Raw genomic sequence first — 17,732 nt, 5'->3', positions numbered from 1 at the left:
GGAGAGTATAACCTCCTTAAAAGTATAACCTTAAAATATGACCTTAAAAGTATAACTGCCAGTTATTTTACCAGCAAAGTAGGTTTATTTGGGACTAGCAGAGGAATTACAATTTGGGACATGCAAGCTATGGCAAACCATAGGTGAGTCTGGAGATCAAAGGAGAGAAACATTATAGAGAAAAGGAGGAGGGTGGGAGGGGCTGCTTTGAATGGAAGACCATTGAAGGAAAGCAAGAATTCAGGGAGGTGATGATTTCTCATTGGCTGAGTTTGGTATTTTTTTTTTACTGGCTGAGCTTGTTGCTGGGCAAGGAGAAATTCTTTCCTCCTGCTGGAGTAGTAAAGTAGGATTCTTCCTGTTGGGAATGGAAGGTAAGTCTCTTCCTGTTGGGGGTCTGCAATTAATGACGAGTGGTAGAGGGTGACAGCTCCCCCATCTGACCTCCTGACTCCATTTTAAATGAGGTGTCCTTTATTCAGTTTCACAAACGTAACCACAATAATAATAATAGAAACTATATTGAACATCTATTAACTTCTAATTGTAAGCAAGGCATTGAACATTATGCATTTTTCACATTTAAATATCACTAAGATCTGGTGAGTGAAGTAGAGTTATTATTACAATTTAATGGTGAGTAAAACTGAGGTTTAGGGAGGTTAGAGAGGCCCAAGGTCATATAGCTGGTAGGTGGAAAGTCTATCTCATGTTTATTAATATTGAGCTAGAGAAGGATGAATCAGAAATGTAAGAAGAAAACCACAATGGTTCATTTGTCTGTTCTATTTTTGTGTGAATGTACCCGAGCTGGATACCTTTCTGCAGAATTTGGGAGTCCTCCAGACCACCTTCATTTCTGACATCAGCTGAAGGTTTGGGAATCCCCAAGACCATACTAAAAATGTTTGATGAGGCACTAGAAGGACTCAGAATTTACTGAAAGTGTTATACTCACATTTATGGCCTATTACAGTGAAAGGATACAGATTCAAATCTGCCAAGGGAAGAGGTACATGGTGCAGAGTCCAGGAGAGTTCCACAGGTGGAGCTTCAGTTATCCTCTCCCAATGGATTTGTGGACAGTGCTAACCTCTCCTAGCAATGATGTGTGACAGTACATATGGCATATTGCCAATCGATCTGAACCTTGGTGTCTAGAATATTAGTTGTGGCTTGGTCATGTAGACATGGTTGATTCCTGCATGGCTGACCTTAATCTCTAGCCCCTCTGGAGGTTGAGCTGATATATGGCTCTAAGCCCCACCATAAATCATAGTTCTCTCAGACTATCTGGCACGGCTCAAGGTCCCAAGGTAAACATATACTCTTATCAGGCAGGGCATTCCAAGCACTTAGAGAGATGACCTTCCTAGAGCTGAGGGCAAAGTCCAGATTTCTCTTTGGGTAAGGTTACTATAAATGTACTTTATTAGGTGTCAGACAAGACAGATGTGCAAGAAAAGGATGAGGCATGGGGAAAATGTAGTCTAGCAAAAGGTATGCTTCATTTTTTTGCATGACTTTTTTTAAAAAGGCTTTTCTTCTGTTTGTGATTTTAGAAGACTGTCATGTTTCTAATTAGGCATCCATGTTTACTTCTCATAGTTTATGACTCTAGACTAATGGACAGATAAAAATAATTATCCCTTTCTACCCCTTGGAGTTGCATATAACAAAAAAGTGCATTCATTCATTTATTCATTGATTCTTAGTCTTTCATCTTTTCAAAATTTATTTGTCATCTACCATTTTCCAGGCACTAAGTTAAGTTCTGGACATTCAATATTCTTGTGGAGTTTTGAAGAAACATTAATCAAATAATCATGCCAATGAATGGATAATTACCAACGGAGATAAATTGTGGGAAGGGTACATGGTTTTATGAGAGAAACTAAAAAAATAACTTGACTTAGACTTTGGGGTCAGTGATGGCTTCTTGGAGGGAGTAACACTTGATCTGATGACCAGAAAGTGAATAGAAATTAACCACGTAGAGTCAAAACGGAGAGGAGTAAACAATCTGGATATACTAAACAGCATATGCTGTGAATAGCCTTTGATGTAGGGACATTTGAACAGAGACCTAAAAAGAAAATGAGGAAGGCACAATGTAGGTATCTCGTGTAAGCAATTTTTAGTTAAGGGAACAGCCAATTCAAAGGACCTGATGTGAGAGCTCCTTTAGCCTGCTTGAGAAATAGCAAGGAGTGTGACTGCAAGTCAGTGACTCAGACAGAATATGATAGAAGGTGAGGAAACCAGGACAGGAAATGAGGTTGCAGACAGACAGGATGTAAGGGAGGCACCAGGGACTAGAAAGAAAAACTTTGCACTCTTCCAAGTTCATGGATAGCCTTTGAAGAGTTTTGAGCAGATCAGTGTCTTAGTCAGATTTACATTTTAAAGCAATTACTTTCATTGCTCTGTGGAGAACAGACCATGGGGAGGTAAGACTGAAGCAGGGACACCACTTAGGGGGCTATTGGGACATTCCAAGCCAAAGATTATGGAAGATCAGGTGGTGACAGTTGAAGTGGTAGGTAATTGAGTTTCATGCCCATTTTGAAACTGGAGTCAGTAACATTAGAGATGGGTAGAAGTGCGAAAGAGAGATCTAGAATGACCCCAAAGTTTTTAGTATATATTTGCAGCTGTAAGAATGGAAATACCACTTGCTGAAAATTTAGGGAGAAGATTGGAGTAAGAGCAGATTTAAGGAGTATATCACAAACTGAGTTTTGAGACTAAAATTTTGAGATGTTTATTGGTTTCAGGTGGAGATATTGAGAGGGCAGTTTTTTTTTATGAATCTGAAGTTCAAAGAGGAGGTTTGTACTGTATGAATAATTTGGGAGGCAACAATTAATTGATGGATTCTAAAGCCACAAGAACTAAATGCAGTAACCTAACGACTGGGTGTGGATGGAGAAGAGTAAAGATCTGAGAATGAGCTATGGAACATTCTAATATTAGTTTAGAGTTTGGGATTATTTTTGGGAAAGGTCCAGGAAAGAAGATTATGATGGAGTGGCCATTGAGGTGCAAAAAAACAAAAGGAGTATAGTGTTTCCAGGAAGCAAGTGTCCCTGAAAGAAAGGAATGATCACCTGTATCAAAAGCCGTTGATTACGATAAAGACTGAGAATTGGCTATTGGATTTAGCCATGTAAAATCACTGATGATCTTGACAAAAATAGTTACAGTGGAATGAGAAGGAAGAAAGCCTGATGGAGTTGGGTTCAAGAAATAATGGAGTGGAAAGAAGTAGAGGCAGCAAAAAAAGAAAACTCATTCTTGAACTTTTCCAGGAAAGGAGAACAAGTAGAAATAACTAATAGGGATGTGTGGATCCAGAAATCAAGCTACAAATAACAGTTTTTTCAGCTCTTATTTATATTCAGAGTTGTGATCATAATATACAGGTAATTTTTATTTGACTTTACATCATGTCATTTTTCTTATGGCCAATCTTCAGAATTGTACTTCTTGATGACTTTATAATACTCCATTTCATGTATTATTCTACCAAACATTCTTCTGCACTGGGCATTTGTGATGTTTCCAATTTTTGATTATACAAGATAGAAATAAACTTCTTGATGTCAATAGTTTTTCTTCCATTAGGATTATTTCCTGAGGGTATGTTCTTCAAGTAAGATTACTAGTAAGTGTATAAACATTTTAAGTTCTTCTGTTGCTTCCTTAAAGGCTTGTGCTTTGACTTTTCCCTTATCCCCGGGATCTATCTTGTGAACTTTGAGCCTTCTCACTATGTATCTGTGGTTTCCTGTCTCTCTCCTTAAAATCTCTCTGGGCTACCTTATGCATCCTCATCTCTCTTCCTCTTTTACTTTTTCTCTGGTGACTGTACAAGGACAGAAAAGCATCAAATTTAATAGACCAGTCATAGACAAGTTCTAGAATCTATTCTCAATTAACTTGAGGGGGCAGGGCAGGGTCTGCTGGATTATGGGGTCTCAGACTCTCTACACATAAGTCACTTCAGAACTTTGAAAACTCATGATGTCCAGGTTTTACCTCACATTAGTTAAAATAGACTCTCTGGAGATGGTGCCCAGGTATTCTTAAAAACTCACCAGTTCATTTTAATGAGCAGTCAAATTTGAGAACCAGTGGGTCAGAAGCACTGTGGCAGGAAGCTTCTTGTCTGTTTTTCCCTCTTCCCTTACAGGGACAGTCTTTCTAATCAGATCTCCACTCAAGAATGAGGTTAGCGAATGCTAGTGGCCCTGCTATGCCTGAATCTGACTCAAGGTTTATCAGTTTGATATTTACTGTCAGTGATTTTTGACCATTTGACCCACTGCAACATTTTATTCTTCATTTTCTAAAACTGTTGGCAGGATCTTTGCTCTTTTGGTTTCCCTAACATTTGATGCTGTAATTACGTGTTTAGTTTTCATGTTCTCAGGTAGATTTTATGCCACGGGTTACCCCACTAACCCAGTGCCGGGCACCAGTGGTGTGGAATAAATAAATGTTTGTTGAATGAATTAAAGAACAACAGAATGAAAAAAGATTTTATTCTATAAATGGCTATAAACTAAAGCTGGATATCAAGTTCCCAGTAATAGACTGTTTTAGATCGTGGGGATCAATTTCTTTAGGATACCTAACAAAGACAGGCCATTCATATATATATGTATTCATGTATATATGTATATATGTATGTATGTATAAGATAAGTAAATAAATATATATACTGTCCTTGTCCATTCCTACCTGAAAATTTTTAGGGTCTAAACCTATAGCTGTTCTTCTCTTGCTTCTGTTGTTTTTCTGCAAGATTGACTGGGAGGTGAACCCTGTTTTCCCATTGACTTCTGTAAAAAACAAATCAACATGACTTTCTACAGGGAAAAATGACCAATAGAGAAGAAAGAGTTTTGGTGAAAAGTTGGTCAGTCACTCTCTGACATGGAGGGTGATGATTCTTATTAGCATTGCTTTCTTTTCCGGAATAGTTTTGAAGCACTCTGAGACATGCATGGCATGCCCCCACCTTAGGGTCTCCTTGTGCGTTGTTCCTGATCCCTCAATATCTACAGAACTCATGAAATTTCTCCTGCCTCTCACTCTCACTCTTCTAAGAGTTGGTGTCACCTTTCTCAGATTGTGAAGTATCTATAACCTTTAGTTATTCTTGTCTGAAAATCATTTGTGCCTATAGGCTCTGAAAGGAAAGGTATTGTACTGGAATCTGAAGAAATATATTTATTTTATGAAGTAGATGACACTTTGTATTTTTTTCAGCTTCTCTTTGGTATATGTTTCTGCTACTTCATGTTGAGCTTTGGGATTCAGAGGGCAGTCATGTGGACATTTCTGGAGTCAGTTATTATAAAGTTGACTCATATAAGATGGACTTCTAAATTACTTGGTTATTCTATAAAGCTCCTTATTGAAGTCATTTAACAAAACACCATAGACTGGGTGGCTTAAACAACAGGAATTTATTTCTCACAGTTCTAGAGTCTGGGAAGTCCACGATCAAGGCACTGGTAGATTTGGTTCCTGGTAAGAACCCACTTCCGGGCTTGTAGATGGCTGCCTTCTCCCTCTGTCTTCACATGACCTTTCCTTGGTGCATGTATGGAGAGAGAGCAAGATCCCTCTCATGTCTCTTCTTATTAGGACACTAATCCCAATCATGAGGGCTCTGCCCTCATGACCTAATTACCTCTCAAAGGCTTTATCCTCAAATACTGAGGAGTAGGGCTTCAACATACAAATTTGTTCAGTCTATAACATCCCCCATGGAAAAGTGATATGCCCCACAGATGAACCAGATAAAAACAAGAGCAATTTTCCTCTAAGTTCAGTAAACTTCATCTCTTTGTGGTTAACCCAGTCCAGTCCAGTGCTTTCCTTAATGGCGCAGAGTCCTTTTCAAGCAAATGAGCAAAATACACAATTAATACATAAATCCCTCAGGTTTCTAAGGTAGTGTGCCAGATCCTGTTTAAGAAGCATTACACCCTCCCCACCCACCCTCCCCAACGAAACATTATGCGTTCCTAAACATCAGGTGGTTGCCCTCATGTCACCCATCACAGCACCTCTGTTTGCCATCATCAGTTGTGACTATTTATAGAAGCAGGGAAATCATTCAATTTGAGAAATTGAGAGTTATATGGGTGAAAGCCCTACTGAAGTAGGAAAAGTGTGAATTAGTAGCAATTTTTTATGCTTTGAGTATACAGTGACTTAGAGTAAGTTTTAAGAAGCCTCTGCCTTAGAATATAACTTACCCATTACTGATATAAGTATGTCTTCAAACAGTCTCTAAAGTACGTTAATACTACTATCCTTCTTAGCTAATCAAAGGCAACCTTTAATAGCATTTTGGTCTTGATTGTCACAGAATCTGCAGTGTTGGGCCTGGATAAATATGGCCTTACAGTGAACAATTTGAGGGAGGGATTTTTTTTCATTTGTTTAATATGTTTCACAGATTACCGCAACTGTGGATAAAGCTTTTATAGGCCTCGTGTCTGTTTTAGTGATGACTGAGACAAAGTTTTTCTAAACACCTGTTCTGTTTCTAGAATTTTGATAGGCCCAACACCAGCCGTATTTTCAGGGGTGAAATGAGAAGGGTTTAAACTCTGTGGGCGCACTTACTTTCTTGCATCCAAAAATCTAAATTTGAGATCTTTCCCCTTTATGCCTGAAAAGAAACCTGAAGTCAGGTGGGTCTTTTCCTTCCAGGAGAATGCCGTGAACGGAGAGCACCTGTGGCTGGAGACCAACGTCTCAGGAGACCTGTGTTACCTGGGAGAGGAGAACTGCCAAGTCAGATTTGCAGTGAGTGTGCTCCTCGGACCTCTGGGCTCTCACCTTGCCCGGGGAAGGCCGCCAAGCTGAGTCTTCCAGCAGCATTGAGGGGCCACTGTGCCGGAATCTCCAAGGAGTGGTTTGAAAGAGCCTGTCCCTTGTGAGACAGTTGATAGTTAACGTGGCTTCTGGTTTTAATGGCCTCGGGGCTTGGCTCTGCAGGTTAAACTTTGGTAGAATGTGCTATTTTCTGATGGTTCCCTGGGTTGGTTTTATTTGTGTGTTGGGGGTCGGGGAGAGGGTGAAGGTGCATGAGTGTTTGCTTCTGGAGGGGGTGTCTGCGTGGGGAGAGGTCTGTGTGTGGAGGAAGCGTATCGGTGGGAGGGGGTGACTCGCTTGTAGAGAGAGGAGTGTGTATGGCCGGGGGGGGGGTGTTCCTGGTGCATGAAAATGGGGAAGGTGACACACCTAGGTGGCCGTGGGTTCGGGCCAGCAAATACAGGCATAGGTCCTTTGGTTGTGCTTCGCTTTACTGGGCTTTGCAGACCCTGCGTTTTTGGGTTTTTTGTTTTTTGGTTTGGTTTGGTTTGGTTTGGTTTTATAAATTAAAGGTTTGTGGCAACCCTGCCTTGACGCCATTTCTTCCAACAGCATTTGCTGACTTTGTGTCTGTGCCGCATTTTGGCAATTCTCACAGTATTTCAAACTCTTTCATTATTATTTGTTATGGTCGTCTGTGATCGGTGATTATGACTGGCAGAAAGCAGAGATTTAATGGTTAGCTCTTGTAGCAATGAAGTATTTTCTAATTAAGGTCTGTACTTTTTTTTTTAGACATAATGGCATTGCACACTTAATAGACTACAGAGTAGTGTAAATAATAACTTTGCTATGCATTGGGAAGCAAAAAAAATTCATTTGACTCGTTTTATTGTGATACTCTATTGAACTTGTCTGGAACTGGACCCACGATATCTCTGAGGTATGCCTGCAATTCGGATCAAGTGTGGAGGATAAAATTCTAGAAACTGGACAATTAACAGATACATTGGAATAGCCCATGCTTTTTAAAATTTGCTTTGTATCCTTGTTTAGAACCATCAGTTTAAATGTCAAGGTTGTCTTTATGTTTTGTGAAAAGAGCATGGTTGCCAGGCATTAAGTTGTGAGGAACTAAAATTTCATTGTTGACAAAGTGAAGTTAACATTTTTGTGTAATTCAAAATTACTGGTTTGAAAAGAGAGTAATGGGAAACCTAGAATAGTAAAGAAGAAAGAAAAAATGAGTTCTTTTATATTTGGGGAAATGGGCCTTGTAAATGGCATCTAATACATTTTTTTCTTTTTCAGTATGTTTGTTTATTACATGAAAGAAAGATTTGGGGCAAAATGCAGGGCTTTGGAATTACAAATGAATATGTTTCTACCAGTGACTAATAAGGAAGAAATTGAGTTTCTGCTAAAGCTTTTAGAAAAATCTAGCCCTCAAGGACTTTTATCAGTCTGGCTGGAATTGCAAAGCTGGAGGAACAAAACTTTAAAAATTGCATTAGCTGTTCTGATGACTGGTTTATAGGTTTTTGTTTGGAACCCTTCGTAAGAGTTTAGAGGACCAGGGTTTGTTTGAGTGAAATTAGGAATAGAGATCAGTGAAAGGCCCACCTGTACAGGGCCTCAATTTGAATCTCCCTGTTAGCAATCACTGTGTGATGCTGAGAACTCCTGTCCTTTGGGCACTGGCTACCTTCTTAGAAAAAGAGAGTAGAATGAAATTATTTTAAGTTTTGCTTCTAACTCAGATCTGTACTTGGGTGTTTGCATTTCTCTTAATCTTATAAATTCAATTGATTTAAATATCAGGGATTTCAACTGTATGCATATGTATTTTGAATTAAAGTATAATTGCATAAAATTTGATTAAATTAATCAAAAACCAAGAGATGCTCAGCTGTTTGGACTGAAATGCTATAAATAATGGATTAACATTAGGATCTCAGTTAATTGCGTAAACACTGGTCTTGGGATATCAGATAATATAAAATGGAAAAAATGAAAGCCAATTTTACTTGTCTATGCTTTTGAACGATTTCTGCTATTACTGTAATGGAGGTCTGCGTCATTCCCAAATTACTCCCTTTGATCCTTTCCTGGTAGTCTTTTAGGGTCAGCCACATATTACCTCTCTTGGCAAATATATACGCAGATACATGTATTCTCCTAAATAGCATCGCTATCCACCAACTGATTATAACTTGGTCACCGTTATCTCTACACCAGGAAAAATAACAAAGAATAAGGGAAATTGTGAGTATAAGTAGGAGACAACAGAGTTGTGAATATTCCTGGTGCTCTGAATCTTTCTCCAAATTTCATCTCCAATACTCAGCTCTATTAACTCACTTTACAAAATGTCTGGAAGATGAAGAGCTCTCCTCCAAAAAAAGGTTGTTGAAAGAAGGAATGAATCAGTGAGGAAGCAAAAGATCTGTTTCCTCATTATAGGCTCCTGAAGGCTCAGTTTCTTCACCTATAGAGTGGGGGTAGTGTCTGGAGCATTATATGAGATAATGCATTGAAAGGATTTACTTGCCATAGCAACTGACACAATGAATTAAGAATGAAAAGAAAACAAAAAAGAGAGAAGCAGACAATTCACAAAAGAACTACCAATGGCCAGTATATATATGTGAAAAATATTTTTAAAAGGCACCCAAAATAAAACAACTATGAGGAGTCAACGTCATGTGCCCATTAAATTAGCAAAGATTTACAAAATGATAATACCTGCTGGTTAGTTTAAGCCTAAATGGGTATTCTCATTGGCAGCTGGTAGGAGTATAAATTGATACACGGTTGACTCTTGTACAACATGGGTTTGAACCATGTAGGTGCACTTATATGTGAAATATGTCTGATCAATACAGTATGGTACTATAAATACAGTAAATTATTTTCTCTTACGATTTTTAAAAATATTTTCTACAACTTACTGTATTATAAGCATACAGTATATAGCATACAAAATACATGTTAATTGACTGTCTATGTTATCAGTAAGGCTTCCAGTCAAGAGCAGGCTATAGTAGTTAAGTTTTGGGGAGTCAGAAGTTATATGTGGATTTTTGACTATACCGGGGGTTGGTGCCCCTAACCCCCACATTGTCCAAGGGTCAACTGTACTTCAGAAAATTGTCAGTAGGTAGTGAAAGCATTACAAATCTAGCTCGCTCTCTTTCATTTGGGCATCATATTTGGTGGGGGAAGGGAGACATTGGCAAGAAGGAAAACACCGGAAGGAGTGTGCTCAACTTGGTTCAGGGTAAGGAACTTTGTAGTAGGAGGAAGAGCGAAATAACCTGGATTGCAAAAGAGTATTAATGAGGGGAGGTAGAGAACTGACCTCTTCCAGTGTTGAAAGACCTGCCTTGAAGAAGAGGGAAGGGTCTTGCTCTCCATAGTTAGGAAGGTAGAACTAAATTCTAGATATAGAATCCACTGACTCTAGCAGTGAATCTTATATGTATCATAAACATCACCTGGAAAACCTGTTAATGTAGACTACTGTTTCTCTTCTTGCTCCAAATGCTAATTCAATATGCCAGAGTTGGACTTGGGAATCTGTGATTTTAACAAGCACCTCAAATAACTATGGTACAGATGGTCCACAGACTTAACTTTGAGAAATACTCTATTATAAGGAAGGGCTTTAACAACCAGAGCTGTCCAGCAAAAGATCAAGGTTTCTGGAGAGAGAGGCTCAAACGATGTGTTTACCAACAAGTTGGATGGCCATCTTTCAAGGATGCTGTGTGTTGTGGGGGTGCACATCTGCTTTGGGCAAGAGGTTAGGCAAGTTAATCTCCAAGACAGCCTCCAGTTTAAATGTTCTATTTGCAGCTTTCTTAGTTGAACAACCATTTTATAAGAAGAAAGCATGTGCAAATGGATTATGCATTATATTCTCCTTTCTTTTAATGAAGCACCTTTGAAGATAGCCAACCTGTTGAGATAAGGACCAAATTACCTTTACCAGGTACTACCTGCAGGCTTCTAAACAATGTGCAGGCAGAGCATTCGGAGGAGGAGTGAGTCCATTACCAAAGATGTGCCTTTCCCTCCTCACCTTATTTTAGCAAAGCAAATGTCATGGGTAGAAGTTAAGAGAAGGGAGAAATCAGTGTGGGTTGAGGTAGACAGAGGCGGCTTCATGGGAGTGGGGCTTGAGCACAGTTTGAAAGATGGGTAAGATTTACATAAGTGGAGTGAGGCAGGAGAACATTCAGGAAGGGAGAGGAAGATTAGCAAACTCAGAGACCAGAACAAGTGTTGAACAAGGGAAGAGGCGATCATCAGACATGCATGAGCACACCAGAGGGCATGTGCTAGGTAAGAATGGAAAAAAGGACAGATGGGGGCAGTGTGTGTCCATGTCTTCCAAACTGAAACTTGGAGTGCATGTTATAAATGCCTGTGTGCTTAGGAAGCATGGCCATATAATAAATCGTCTAAAGCAAGACCATTTTGAGGGTGAAAGAAGCTGCTGATAGTAAGGTGCCATAACATTAAGTATAAACCAGAACTGCATCAGGAACACTGAGACAGTCACCCTAACTTATAGGGACATTGCAATAGTCTCTTTAAAACCAAAGCTGTCCTGCAAATCCAGGACTTCCTGCTGCCATATGGACTGATATTTGGGACTGGTATTGGAGAGTATTGAAAGCAAGGCAGTGACGTCATAGGACACAAAGACATTTGCAGGAGAGTTTGCTTCAAAGCCTTGGGGCTGAACCAGATGACCTTTAAAATCCTTCATCTTCTGCATTTCTCTGGTGGCAACATTTAATACTGTAGAACGTCTGTGAGCAGAAATTTAATGGGATTAAAGTTGTTCCTAAATCAGTGACAGTCCCAAAATTAGTAACTGTTTCTTTTTCTAGAGGAGAAAGGGATGCAGCAGTAATGAAATTGGAGCAGAAGGATCACTGTTTCCCGACACAGTTATGGGGGGGATAAAACTGAAAATTCCAACTAGGACCACTCTCGTTTGGTGCTATTTGCTGAGGTCGACATTTCTTCATTCATTTATTCTGTAAGTGTTATGGGCTGGGTACCAGTCCCAGAAACTGTAGACAGTGTTGAGAGTGACCGTTAACTGAAAATGACAGTATCACAGTTCGGTAGGTACACTCTGTAGAAACCCTTGTCGTGCTTTGTTGATGGTATATACAAAGATGTTGAGCCAGATATTGGCTTCTAAAGAAATTAGAATAATCTAATCTAATCATTATCATTCATCAATAGAGCACATACTAGTGCACACCTATTTTTACACTGAAATGACACTTGCCTACACTGATATGTTGATGCACATGACAACCGTAGTCACGGTCCACAACCTGCCTCTATAGGAGTAGACGGAGATAGGCAGTGTGGGATATGGGAAGGAAATGGATTTTGTGAGACTGACCTGGGTTTGAAAACCTGCTGTTCCATCTGTGTAGAGTGAACTTTGGACAAATTTCACCTATTTTGCCTCCATTTCCTGATTTAAAGTATTGTCATTAAGATCAGCCTCACTGGTTCTTATTGCTGGATGAGAATTGTGAACTTATAAACACTTTTTATTTTTTAAAGTGGTTGATCCCAGTCTGGATCTACCACATCAGAATCTCTTGGGTGGTGTAGGGTGTGAATATGTTAAAACCACAAAATAACTCTATAGGTGACTCTCTGCTGTCATACATAGGTGCAGAAGGCCCCTGTTCTACTTCATAAAGAATGTCAGGACCCAGGGAAGGGGACTGGTATATAGTGGCTGTTATGGGTTGAATTGTGTACCTCCAAAAGATGCTGAAGTCCTAATCCCCAGTACCTCAGATTATGACATTATTTGGAAATAGGGCTGTTGCAGAGATGATTAGTTAAGTTGCCTGCTCCAGTATGACAAATGGACTTCGAAGAAGAGGAGGACATACAGAGATACACAGGGAAGGAGGCAGAGACTGAAGTGAGAGCTGTAGCCCAAGGAACACCAAGGACTGCAGTCTGTCTGTCATCAGAAATGGGGAGAGAAGCATGGGACAGATTCTCCCTCCGAGTCCTCAGAAGGATATCAACGCTGTGGATACCTTGATTTCAGATGTCTAGCCCCCAGAACTGTGAGCTCATATGTTTCCATTGTTTTAAGCTACCCACTTTGTGGGACTTGATCAGGGCACCCCCAGGAAACACATGGCTGTAGCTGTCCTATATAAGGCGACTACTCTGGCCACATGGATACCTCCGCAAGGCTCACAGATGGGCATACACCCAGAGGTCTATTGCAAACATCCCTGGCTGAAGATTTCATTGAGACATTTGGGGCTTTCTGGGTAAGTGAGCAGACAGGCAGGGAGGCGCCCGCAGCTGAGAACTGTGGGGAAGAGTAGACGTTAGGTGAGAGAACGTGTAGGTTGGGTGAGAGAAAAAAGGAGCTGTCAGACTTCAGAGCGCTGTTACCAGATATCTTTTCTATTTTTAAATGGGCTTATGTCACCTTGTGTTTGTGGGTAGGCTAATAGGTACTGTTTTCCTTTTGTTACTGTTTCGTTCAAGCATTTTGCTTTAATCTTTTCCTTGTGGGTAAAGTTTGGCAAAAATGGCCACCCCCACCTGCCCTTTATTCTAAGGTGTCTTCCAATATTGCTGAAAGCTTAACAAATAGAGGTGTTTTTTTTTTTAAGATTTTTTATTTTTTATTTGACGGAGAGAGAGAGTACAAGCAGGGGGGAGCAGCAGGCAAAGGGAGAGGGAGAAGCAAGCTCCCCGCTCAGCAGGGAGCCCAATGCGGGGCTCAATCCCAGGACCCCGGGACCATGACCTGAGCCGAAGGCAGACGCTTAACCGTCTGAGCCACCGAGGCGCCCCGAAATAGAGTTTTCTTGAGTAAATGAATTAATTGCATTAGGGAGGCCATGTGATGTGGGGGTGGGGGGTGTGGCGAGTGAGGAATCACAAAGATCTAGAGACAAATAGATGTCGATCAAAATCCTAGCTCTGCCCGGCTCTCTGAGTCCCAGGTCCTTCTGTAAAATGGCGGTGATTGTATCTGCCTCTCAGAATTGGTAGAGGGATTAAGTTAGTCGACAAACATTAATGTCCTTTCTTGTTTTCTCCTGTCCCTACTTATATTTCAATGTCGTTGAGCTAAATGAGCTAATGAGTAGTTTGGTTGGACTTTGCTCTCAACAAAACCTGGTGTTTGGGATTCTTCTGCTAACCCCAACACTGAGACTTAAACTTTTACCTGTCATTTTGCTGCTGTGTGTAATATCCATAGTCTCCCTAGGTTATGGGTGGGACCAGCTGAGTGTGGCAAATCGAAGTAACCTCTTCCGGAAAACATCTTCTAGGCTGTGTCTCCTTATTGGTAGACCAGAAGCCTCATTGCTATATCACAGCATCCACTCACAAGGAGGCTGGCCACTTCACTGGATCCTTGGAAGAACCTTGTAAGAGTACAAGTGCAGTGGCTCCCTGCCCTATTTGAAAAACGTTCGCTTTCAGCTTTTTGTTGCTTAGAAGAAGAAAAAAAGATGCAGAACCTGGTCACACACTGTTTATTCCATCTCTGGAGTATGATTACACTGGACAGCAGCCTGTGCAGATGCTGCTTCATGTGCATCTCTGTGCTGTGGGTGAATAGACAAAGCAGGGTCCAGCACATGTTGCTGGGGCCTTTCTGCCCATCTGTGCACTTGGGTGTGGCAGGTGTATACCACAGAGCACCAACATTGGACTCGAGCCTCAGAATGCATCAGGCCTGCCTGCTTGCTGATCCCTCACATGCCAGTTGTCCAGCATGGCAGACTGATGGGCCGTACCCCCAGATGGCGGCTTGGCTGAGTGGAGTGTGGGCTGTCAGAGGAAACTGTGAGTGTGGAAGTAAAGCCCAGGAGGCTAAGCCAGCTTTCTGTTGTTTGGGTGCCAGCCTTGAAGACACCATCTCTAGGGAGCTGCCAAAGTTGCTGTCTGCCAGAGGTCTCTCCCACCATTAGGATATTGAGGAGCTAATGAATCAGGATGATTCAGGGAGAGCAGAGCCATCAACAGAAATAGTTTTGAAAAAGCATTTGCATAGACAGATTCTCTGCTCCTGACCCCCTGGTCAGTGGATGTGAGTGGAGGAAGGGAGTGGGGTGTTCCCGTGGGTGCAGGTGATGGTACTCCATATGTGTCCGGCCAGATGGTTGGGCATTTGTATGAGATCATCCAAGTGCACACTTCGAACTGTGTCTGGCATGTGGTAGGCCCTCAGTAAATGTTAGCCATTGTTACTGTTCTAGCTATCATTGTTATTAGTGTCATTATTTGGCACAGAGTGCTGTCCATACATTTGAGGGCAGTATCATACTGATCCTGCCCACTTTATGCAACAGAGACAGTGATTGGTTATAGAGCCCAGGGAACTTTAGGATTCTCTACTCCTAGGTGACCACCCTGGATCAACAGTATCATTGGCTTTTTGCACAGTCTGCCTTTTTTTTTTTTTTAAACAAATCGTGTTCTGGAGAGCGCTAAGCTCCTATAAAAACAATATGGGGTATTGTTCATTAAAGCAGACTTATGACCAAATAAGTTTAGAAAACACTGAATAACCTTTGATATACAAATATGTATTATGAAGCTCTAATAAGAAAGACCTAAGGTGTGCAGGATTTCCTACTTTTTTCCTCAGGGGAAGGGATGATTGTTGAATCCATTATTTTTCCCACAGAACACCTATTGGCATCTTGTGGGCTCTCAGTATTCAGTGGAAAACTGAGAAGTGCTCACATAATGCCATTTTCCTAGGACTTGGCAATGTTAGTCAATAACAATAACCCTTTGGGCTGGTCACTGAGGCAGTTTCCTCCCACTTGAAGGTGAAGGAACGTCAGAGAAGCTTAATCACCATCCAGAGTTTCATACCTTTTCTTTAGCTTTCTGCAACTTTGCCTTTATACTAAACTTTCCTTAAGCCAAGTGTACGTGTGTGTGCATGCATGCACATGTATTTTATTAGAGTTTGAGCCTCTGAGAATAATTGTCATCTCTTCTGCAATGATAATTTTGGATTGAGGGTATGTTTGTATGTGGGTATATGTTTGGGCAGAGCTTTGTTGTTATTTAATACTGGCACAGCCCTGTTAATAACAATAATTTGTATCTGACTGAACATAGGGTTTACATCTCACTTAGGCAATGCCCAGGTATACAGAAATGCTTTCCCTTTTTCCACTGTTCCTCAGTGCAGAGGCCCAGAAAATAGAATTTAACCAATATTCTTGTTGCTCAGAGGCCCCCGTCTTGGCTGAAGCATTATTTGCCTCAGGTGTCCCTCAGAACTACTATCAGTTCCTAAGTGGACATTGTATCTGACTGTCAGGAGGGTGTTGTTGTTTTTGGTCCCTGCCTCATAGACCAGGCAGACAGAGATTTCAGAGGGCAGTGCCAGAAAAACACCCGGAGATGGAAAAGCTTGCTTTGATGCCTTCATTTGAGGAGGCATGTGGGTTTGGGCATCAAGTGATGATCTGGCTTTGAATCCAAGCTCTGGGATTTTCTAGTTGTGTGATGTCGGTCATTGTGTTAACCTCTTGAAGCCTTGGTTTCCCATCTTTAAAAAAATGTGGACAATACCTGCTTCTTACTGTTGCTGTGAAGCTTAAATGAGATGATGCATATACAGCAATTAACAGCATGGCAAGTCATAAACACACGGTAAAAATCACCCACTACAGTCATTCCTCCTTCCATGGAAGTGGCTACAATGGGTTGTCAAAAGGCAAGGCCAGAGTACAAACCTTGGAGGGCGGGCCTTATAATCAGCACGTGTCTCCCACTGAATAAAAGAGAGTGGATCTCATGATGTGAAACAACTAGCCATCCCTCAACTCTATGGCCCTTCTCTAGTCTCTTGATCTTATATAGCACAGATCACTTTCTATTATTTAAAAAAAAAAAAATCACTCACCTCCTTGCCTGTATCTCTACTCTAGAACATATAAGTCCCATGTAGCTCAGGGACTGGGCCTGTGTTGTACTGTCTTGGATCCTCAGCACTGAGAACAGTGATGGCAGTGAGTAGTTATCCTGCCACTTTTCATGGAATGAATGAGTTCAGTGATGAGATTGTTGAGAGAGACACACATACACACATGGACACCTGTCACCAGATCAAACCCTGCCGTTAAGTAACATCATACTCAGCATCCAGTATGTTTGAATTCCTGCCTTCTTTTTCAGGGTCTTTAGCCGGTAGATTCACCACTCACTGCTTAGTAGGCTCTTGTGGGGTCTTAGGCCCTGTTTAGCTGGTGTCATGCCTATGGCAACCCAGCTTATTTTGTTCTCATGGAGGATCAAGACTGGTATTTAAAATTCTTGGCACAGGTGGTTATGGTATGATGGTCTGTAGTCCATCCCCATGGGGCTCTCATGAGATCGGATCATCTGAAGCAATGTCAAATATATTTATCTTTTTTTTTATTATTAACACACAATGTATTATTTGTTTCAGGGGTACAGGTCTGTGATGCATCAGTCTTACACAATTCACAGCGCTCACCATAGCACATACCCTCCCCAGTGTCCCTCACCCAGCCACCCCATCCCTCCCACCCCCCTCCACTCCAGCAACCCTGTTTGTTTCCTGAGATTAAGAGTCTCTTATGGTTTGTTTCCTTCCCTGGTTTCATCTTGTTTCATTTTTCCCTCCCTTCCCATATGATCCTCTATCTTGTTTCTCAAATTCTTTATATCAGTGAGATCATATGATACTTGTCTTTCTCTGATTGATTTATTTCGCTTAGCAAAGTACCCTCTAGTTCCATCCACATCGTTGCAAATGGCAAGATTTCCTTTTTTGATGGCTGCATAATATTCCAGTGTGTGTGTGTGTGTGTGTG

General features: G+C 41.0%; 1 protein-coding gene across 10 annotated transcripts in view; it reads left to right on the top strand.

Annotated features, from left to right (window-relative positions):
• DGKI (diacylglycerol kinase iota) overlaps positions 1 to 17,732 on the top strand; it is a 453,062-nt gene that overhangs the window by 156,334 nt on the left and 278,996 nt on the right. For 8 of the 10 annotated variants that reach the window (XM_073899243.1, XM_073899251.1, XM_025854834.2 and 5 more), the window contains one exon: positions 6,736 to 6,831. The exons of the other annotated variants lie outside the window; for them this stretch is intronic. In XM_073899243.1, the coding sequence (XP_073755344.1) occupies positions 6,736 to 6,831 (96 nt within the window). The remainder of the gene's footprint in view (positions 1 to 6,735; positions 6,832 to 17,732) is intronic. 10 annotated transcript variants of the gene reach the window in all.

Source organism: Callorhinus ursinus, unplaced genomic scaffold (assembly GCF_003265705.2).
Source record: "Callorhinus ursinus isolate GAN/ISIS: 27379988/994484 unplaced genomic scaffold, GSC_fseal_2.0 scaffold12, whole genome shotgun sequence".
Classification (NCBI taxonomy): domain Eukaryota; kingdom Metazoa; phylum Chordata; class Mammalia; order Carnivora; family Otariidae; genus Callorhinus; species Callorhinus ursinus.
This window is presented reverse-complemented; position numbering and strand designations above follow the sequence as displayed.